At 42.1% G+C, this 8,711-nt stretch overlaps 1 protein-coding gene across 1 annotated transcript in view; it reads right to left on the bottom strand.

Moving 5' to 3' along the window:
- The window catches only part of GABBR2 (gamma-aminobutyric acid (GABA) B receptor, 2), a 432,864-nt gene that overhangs the window by 249,889 nt on the left and 174,264 nt on the right, over positions 1-8,711 (bottom strand). Inside the window, exon 3 of the mRNA XM_011993760.1 lies at positions 1,985-2,155. Within this exon, the coding sequence (XP_011849150.1) occupies positions 1,985-2,155 (171 nt within the window). The remainder of the gene's footprint in view (positions 1-1,984; positions 2,156-8,711) is intronic.

Consider the following 8,711-nt stretch of genomic DNA (forward strand, 5'->3'; position numbering starts at 1 on the left):
CTTTGTCTCAAAAAAAAAAAAAAAAAAAAAAAAAAAAGAAAGAAAGAAAGAAAGAAAAAAAGAAAAAGAAAAAAGCAGATTTCTCCAAATCCTGGCAAAGTCCATTGTTAATGGGGCCATGGGATGAGTCCTTCCTATCCTCCACCATCCACCTGTTTCACTCTCATTTTAGAACATTTCTTGCTTCTCTATGAAGGCGGCCTTTCAGCAAAAGCCTCTTTAGCGTTTGGCAATGAGTCACTCCCGCTGGAGGTCAAGTTCCCTTTGTGCCTCCTCCTAGTGGCTGAGAAACAGAGAGGTGGGAAGGTGAGGAGCAGTCTTGCCTGGGAAAAGCTTGCCTTGTTTGGATACCCACAGACAGTGGGGCCCAACACTTCCACTTTTCAAGCACCTCCAAAAACAACCCTCTCTGTGTATGAACTTTACAGTTTACAAAGCTCTTTCAAATCCATCACTCATTGGATTTTGGCAGAAGCCCTGCAGGGAGGCATGCAAGAGGTTATTGTCCCCATTTTACAGGGGAGGAATCGAAGCTCAGAGAAGTGAGGTAACTTCTCCCAGGTCACACAGCCAATGTATGAAGTGGTCTCTCTTTCCCATGGAAGAGACAGGGGGCAAGAACCTCAGAAGGTAAGTGCAGAGCTGGAGTGGAAACCAGGTCTGCTGATTACCAGCCCTGCTCTGCTCCCAACTTTCTTGCCACCCTGCCTGGCCCTTCCCCATTGCCAGGCTGGTAAGAGGCTGTGTGTCTCCCCTCACCGTTCCCGCTGAGGTCTGTCTAGACCCCTGACTCACACATGGAAATTCTCCGCACAGCTAAAGTTTATTTCTCTTGGGCTGCTAAGAACACTTGGTTTGTCTTGTGTTTTTGGAGGCTCCAAGTATCAAAAGCACGCATGGGAACAGAAAGGAAAGTGGGAGGCACAAAGCAAATGGGAAAAGAGACAGGTCATTTTTGTACTCATCTGAGTGAGGCTAATGTTTCAAATATTTGCTAATATCCACTGTTAGTAAGGATATGTGAAAATGGGAATTTTCAAATGCTGTTGGTGGGACTAGAAATTAGAACTGCCTTTTTGGAGCTCCGTCCCTCTCAAAATTTTAAATGGCCCAGCAATTCCACTTCTAGAAGTCTACTGCCGAGACGCACACCTAGGCATGAGAGTATGGCTGTGCCATTGAAAAGTGGTCAACGTTCAGAGGGGCTGGCTCAGTAAGTTATGATATACCCATCTGACAGAACACCAGGTCCCTTGAAAACCATGAGGTTAATCAAGGCTTCTAAGATCTGTTGTAAAGTGAAAAAAGAATATACATGGTATGAAGTCATTTGGCTTTAAAACAAATACATTGAAAAAGTTCTAGACAGATGAACCCCAAAGTGAAAGCCGGAGTTAACTTTCAGAGAGAAAGCATGATTTAGGTGGCTTGGGGCAAAGCAACACGTTTACATTTTTCCTACCTCTATTTTGGCTTTTTTTTTTTTCCACCACAAAACACATACACAAAACAAAAAAATCACCTACCATGTATTAAGGTGTGTTTGTAAGTCATTTAGAACAAACAAAACTCTACCCCATCCAAGAAGACATTGGCATCTTCGGTCCAAGCCAGCCCTTCCCCCAAACTCTCCTCACAGGTGAACACCCCCTGGTGGAACTCTGTGATCTTAGATGGTCATGACAGCATCAATAACAATGACAAGCCCACAGGGGCACTGAGGGAATAAGCCACACGATGTAGCCAAGAAAAAGAATGACAGGGAAGGTCCACTCCTGATGATGGTTTCCACCAGTCCCATGCACAGTGAAATTCCTCAGCTACCAGCTCTATTTTGTCAACGGTGAAACAGCTTTGATCGCACTAACCAACACTTGCTTAAAAGCCCTGTGACAGTACCCATCCCTGACTAAGCCACATTGCCTCTTGCTAGATGACAGCAGCAAGCAGTAAGGGAGGCCGTGTCCACACGAGCCGAGCGTACCTCAGAGAACCTCTGAACGTCTTGCGTCAGCGTGCCCACGCGCTTCCACTGGTAGTGCTTGAGCAACTTCAGAATGGCTGGATTCACCGCGTTGTCTGATGGGACGGTCCGAAAGAAATAAGGGTATTTTTTCTTATCGGCTAGAACAGGCGTGGTTGCAGCAAAAGAAAGCTGAAAGACACAAAAGAGACAATACTTCTTACTGATGAGCCTCGCAGCTGTGACCCAGCGTCTTTCCTACTGGAATAGAGACTGTTAGTTTCAACTTGGAGCATAAACACATGGGGACAGATATTTTTAAAACTTTTTTATTGTAAGAGTAACATACCATAATGGAAGGGAAGGTTTAAAAATGCAAAATAAGAAGAAAGAAGGGAAAAAATAGCCAATGATCTACCCTTCCCTAAAGAACCATCATTCATGTTATCGTCTATTCCTTCCCAGTCCTTTTTCTATGCACAGTGATTGGATTTTTTAAAAAGATCCTGAAATCATTCTACATGCACAATTGAACTGTTTTTCCCCATTTAACAGTATCCTTAAAAACTCTTTGCAAACATTATAATAGCTGCACAATATTCCAGCATATGAATATACCATAATTTACTGAATTGTTTCTAATTTGGGGTTATTTCTATTATTTCTAATTTGTCATTATCATCATATTATTCTACAGGCATCTTTGTACATAGCATTTTTTGTTCTATATTTTGGGATGTTTCCGTAAGATAGAATCTGTGATGTAAAACTTCCCAGATAAAGAATATGAGTCTTTAAAGATTTATACTTATTTCCAAAAAATATTTTATCAGTTTGCAAATTTACTAGCCAAGAATGATTAGAGGGCCAATCTCACCATATCTTTGCCAACAGAGGGAGTAAAAAATGTTATTCTAATTTTATAATGATTTATCACCAAATAAAACCCTGAATCATCGCATTCATGATTATAGATAATGCTGAACTTTTTCCTATGGTTATTAACTAGTAGCATATCCTATTTTAGCAATTACTGTTTCATGTCCTTTGTTTATTTTTTGAGTGGTATTCTAATGCTTTTCTGATTGAATTTAATGAAGATATTTTATATGTATAGCATTCAAACTCAGGCTATTATAGTTGTTGCAAATATCTCAGTTTGTGTTTGCCTTTACATTTTATGTGTGTGTATTTTAATTTACACTTGGTAGTCAAAGCTGTCCATCGATCTCTTTATTATTTCTTCTTTTTCTTTTAAGTGCCAGTTAAGTTGTTAAATTGGATTTTAATTATCTGTCCCTGAAGGCCCAACCTAAATGTCACCTCTTCCATAACACTTCCTCTGATCTCTGTTCCTTCCCTTAGCCTGAGCCACAGAAGGTAGTTATCATAGTTTTTGATCTTTGCAGTATGATGGTGAAAAGATGGTATCTTGTTATAGTTCTAATTTGCATTTTTCTTAGTGTGAATGAGGTTGAGTATTTCTTCTACTTTTTAAAATTTTATTTATTATTTAGAGACAGGGTCCATTCTGTTGCCCAGACTGGAGTACAGTGGTGCTATCATAGCTCACTGCAGCCTGGAACTCCTGGGTTCCAGCGATCCCCACCTGCCTCAGTCTCCGGAGTAGCTAGGACTATAGGGGTATGCCTCTATGCCTAGCTAATTTAAAAATCTTTTTAGAGAGGGGGTCTATGTTGCCTAGTCTGGTTTTGAACCCCTGGGCTCAAGCCTCTGGCCTCAGTCTCCTGAGTCGCTATGACTACAGGCGTGCCATCGCACCCAGCTTCTTCCTATGTGTAAAAGTAATGGTAGTTCCTTTCTGGAAACAGTTTACATTTTTTGCTTGTTTTCTAATTTGACTTTTAGTCTTCCTTATCAGTTTATAGAAATGATCTTTTATATTAAGAAAATTAACCCTTTATAAGTTGCTAATTTTTCTCCCAGTTTGTACTTTGTTTCTTGATGTTGTTTATAGTGCCATTTCCATGTAGACATGTTTTTTTTTATGAGGATGAATTTATCAGTTTTTTTCCTTTATGACTTCAGGTTTTGTGTCATATTTAAGAAAGGCCTCTCTTACTCTGAGATTATAAAATAATTTCTCCATGGTTTCTTCTAGTCTGTCTGTCCTTCCTTCCTCCCTCCCTCCCTCCTTCTCTTCTTTTAAAAAAGGTTTCATTCAAACCTTTGACCCAGAGAGAGCATGGATGAAGCAAGCTCAGTCTTTGCTGCCACCAGCCATCTCCCCGAACCCTTGCTTATCCCAGCAGGAGCTCTGGATTTGATACATCCTAGGGTCCAATTTCAGCATCCGGGGAAACGACATCTGGTACCTTCAGCCTCCAGCTGAAGTTGCTTTATTGCTTCTTCTGTCACCCTAGAACCACTTTCCCCTTACAAAAGTTTGTGGGGTGCAGTAGAGATTTGTCCTCTTCCATGTCTGGTTTAGAGGGTAGACAGCCACTATCTAGACTTGCTGGATCTGCTATCTATTGGAGCTGACCACACAACAGTAATTCAGCCATTACCTGAAGCTACAGAGCCCCTGTAGAAACCAACTTCTAAGATCCAACAAAGATAGAGACACCCCAAGACCGGTAAAGGTCAAGGGTAGAATGACTTTTGTCAATGTTCAAAGATTCTGGGTAGAAGAGGACTAATGAGAGAGAGAAATTTCAACTGGACACACTGAGGAACACTCACATTAGAGTTGTCTGGCCATGGAAAACCTGCCCTCAGAAGTAGTGAGATCCCTGTGTCTGGAGGTGTGCAAGCAGAGACTGGACCACAACCTAGTGAGAACAGAAGGGCTTCAAAGTGTCTGTGAATCTCCTAAAAACTGTAGGAAAGCATTTGCATGGCCATGTATGTGCAGACAGACATGCACATTTTTCTGAAAAAAAGAATCAGTGGCTTCCATTAGACTAACAAAGAAGATCATTCCAACCAAATCAAGGTCTGCGCACCTGCCTTCAGGTGACATTGAGGTCCCATAGTGAGTGTGGGAAATAGAAGCTCTCTACAGTCCCCTCAAACCTACTGTCTGTGATTCTTCTCACGAGATTAAAACAACACTGCAAGCCTCCTATGCTCACAAGTAGGGGAAGGAGGTATTAGAAAAACCTGGGAGCAACTATTTCAGGACAGGGACATCATATATACCATCACTTCCCCCAAAATGCTTATCTAATACAATTTGGAAAATATTGGTTTTCTGACGTGATTTCTGAATCACACTCTGGTTGCTACTTTACCGTTATTGTACCATTAGTTCCAGGTCCACAATTAATTGTTGCTTGAACAACCTCATATGTTTTCCCTGTGGGTAATTACCGTGGTTACTGTTCAGTGAATAAATGGCCCATTGTGTTTACGATAGGCTTGGAGTACAATATGTGCCCCGGGTCTAAATCATGTTGGGTGCAAAATATTAACTGGCGCTGACATTTTCTGCACCATTTGAGATAATGCACGCTTTGATTAGATTGCTTTGCGTCACTGTTCCTCTGGCTTTGGTCTCCTGAAACTTTCTTCCATGGGCAAAAACTGCAGGTGCCCAGTAGTACTGCTGGACTTCAGAACTAACAGACATCTGAGAAATCATCTAGCTCTGGGGTTCTCAGCACACTGGAGTTATCTGGGGAGGTTTTAAAGAATACTGATGACTTGGTCCCACTCCAAACTAACTGAATCAGAATCTCTGGGCATCTAGCCCAAGCATCAGTATTATTTAAAAATTTTCCAGGTGATTATGATGCTCAGTGAGGATTGAGGGCCACAGATGCAGTTCAACACCCCTGGTTTTGAATAAGCAGACTGCAGCCCCAAAATGAGATCTCAAAATTCCACTATAGCTAATAAGAGGCGGAAGCAGGACTTGAACCCGGGTCTATAGGACCATAACACTAGTGCACTTGCTCCCATGGATGACTACCTACCTGCCTCCTACATGCTCCCCAGGCCTTCTTCCCCTATCTCAGTCACCCAGCATCTGGCACCACCAGGGCTGTGAGCATTAGGGCCCTAACTTGGAGACCAAGCTTTCTGAGCTCTCCTGCCTTGTTTCGCATAACGAACAGATTGTGATTGAGGCTCTAAGTTAATTCCTAGCCAAGGATTTATTCGGAGAGTATTTTAAAATTTAATTTATAGTTTTGTTATAATTTCTAGTTTTATTGCATTATTTTGAGAATTTGGCAAGTGCAGTGTCTGCTTTTGGAATTTATTGAGATTTTCTTTGTGGCCTATTATACAATCAACTTCTGTACAAGTTCCATGGTGGCTGGAAAAAAGATGAAATCTCTAGTCATAAGCTATAGAATTCTTTATTAGACTACTTATGCATAATAGATATAACCAAACTAATTATATTATCATATGCTTTGTATTTTTGTTTACTTCATCTATCAAAGGCTGAGAAGTTTGTTAAATTTCTCTCTATTGTCTCTGACCATTTCTTCATGTATTTCAACTGTTTTTGCTTTATATGTGTTCCTTTTTTCTTGTTTTGAGCATAAATGTTCATCACAATTATATCTTCATTTTTCAGCAACGTATACTTTTGCCTAGTGCAAATAACAGGCACTTAATAGATATTCATTGAGCGAGTGAAGATTGAAATATTTATCAAAGTAAAATAAACCTCTTTGTCATTTTATTGCTTTTTGTTTGATACTGTATCTCGCTTGTTATTAATATGGCAACCCTTACTATAATTTTGCTTGCATTTGCCTGTCACTTTTTTAACCTCCTTTTATTCGTATTCTATTAAGATCATTTTTAAATACACATCTTGAAAAGAACATACGGACAGATTTTAAAATATGTATGTTTACTGCTGTAGTAAATACTTGGCCTTGGGGGGACACGCCCAAGATGGCCAAATAGGAACAGCTACAGCCTCCAGCTCCCAGCGTGAGTGACACAGAAGACGGGTGATTTCTGCATTTTCAACTGAGGTACCGGGTTTCATCTCACTGGGGAGTGCCAGGACAATTGGTGCTGGTCAGCTGGTGCAGCCCAACCAGGCAGAGCTGAAGCAGGGCAAGGCATCGCTTCACCTGGGAAGCACAAGGGGGAAGGGAATCCCTTTTCCTAGCCCGGGGAAACTGAGACACACAGCACCTGGAAAATCGGGTAACTCCCACCCTAATATTGCGCTTTACCAAGGGTCTTAGCAAACAGCACACCAGGAGATTATATCCCACACCTGGCCCAGGGGGTCCCATGCCCACGGAGCCTCCCTCATTGCTAGCACAGGAGTCTGAGATTTAACTGCAAGGCAGCAGCCAGGCTCAGGGAGGGGCACCCGCCATTGCTGAGGCTTAAGTGGGTAAACAAAGCCACCAGGAAGCTCGAATTGGGTGGACCCCACCACAGCTCAAGGAGGCCGGCTTGCCTCTGTAGACTCTTCCTCTGGGGACAAGGCATAGCTAAACAAAAAGCAGTAGAAACCTCGGCAGAGGTAAATGCCCCTGTCTGATAGCTTTGAAGAGAGTAGTGGATCTCCCAGCACGGAGGTTGAGATCTGAGAACAGACAGACTGCCTGCTCAAGTGGGTCCCTGACCCCTGAGTAGCCTAACTGGGAGACATCCCCTACTAGGTGCAGACTGACACCTCACACCTCACACGGCGGGGTACACCCCTGAGACGAAGCTTCCAGAGCGAGAATCAGACGCAACACTCACTGTTCAGCAACATTCTATCTTCTGCAGCCTCCGCTGCTGATACCCAGGCAAACAGGGTCTGGAGTGGACCTCAAGCAAACTCCAACAGACCTACAGCTGAGGGTCCTGACTGTTAGAAGGAAAACTAACAAACAGAAAGGACACCCACACCAAAACCCCATCAGTACGTCACTATCATCAAAGACCAAAGGCAGATAAAACCACAAAGATGGGGGAAAAAGCAGGGCAGAAAAGCTGGAAATTCAAAAAATCAGAGCGCATCTCCCCCTCCAAAGGAACGCAGCTCATCGGCAGCAACGCAACAAAGCTGGATGGAGAATGACTTTGATGAGTTGAGAGAAGAAGGCTTCGGTCAATCAAACTTCTTAGAGCTAAAGGAGGAACTATGTAACCAGTGCAAAGAAACCAAAAACCTTGAAAAAAGAATGGAAGAATGGATAACTAGAATAATCAATGCAGAGAAGACCTTAAAAGAACTGATAGAGATGAAAACCATAACACGAGAAATACGTGACAAATGCACAAGCTTCAGTAACCAACTCTATCAACTGGAAGAAAGATTATCAGCAATTGAAGATCAAATGAATGAAATGAGGTGAGAAGAGAAGTGTGGAGAAAAAAGAGTAAAAAGAAATGGACAAAGCCTCCAAGAAGTATGGGATTATGTGAAAAGACCAAATCTACATCTGATTGGTGTGCCTGAAAGTGATGGGGAGAATGGAACCAAGTTGGAAAACACTCTGCAGGATATCATCCAGGAGAATTTCCCCAACCTGGTAAGGCAGGCCAACATTCAAATTCAGGAAATACAGAGAACACCACAAAGATACTCCTCAAGAAGAGCAACTCCAAGACACATAATTGTCAGATTCACCAAAGTTGAAATGAAGGAAAAAATGTTAAGGGCAGCCAGAGAGAAAGGCCGGGTTACATACAAAGGGAAGCCCATCAGACTAACAGCAGATCTCTTGGCAGAAACTCTACAAGCCAGAAGAGAGTGGGGGCCAATATTCAACATTCTTAAAGAAAAGAATTTTCAACCCAGAATTTCATATCC

Source organism: Mandrillus leucophaeus, unplaced genomic scaffold, assembly GCF_000951045.1.
Source record: "Mandrillus leucophaeus isolate KB7577 unplaced genomic scaffold, Mleu.le_1.0 Scaffold433, whole genome shotgun sequence".
NCBI lineage: Eukaryota > Metazoa > Chordata > Mammalia > Primates > Cercopithecidae > Mandrillus > Mandrillus leucophaeus.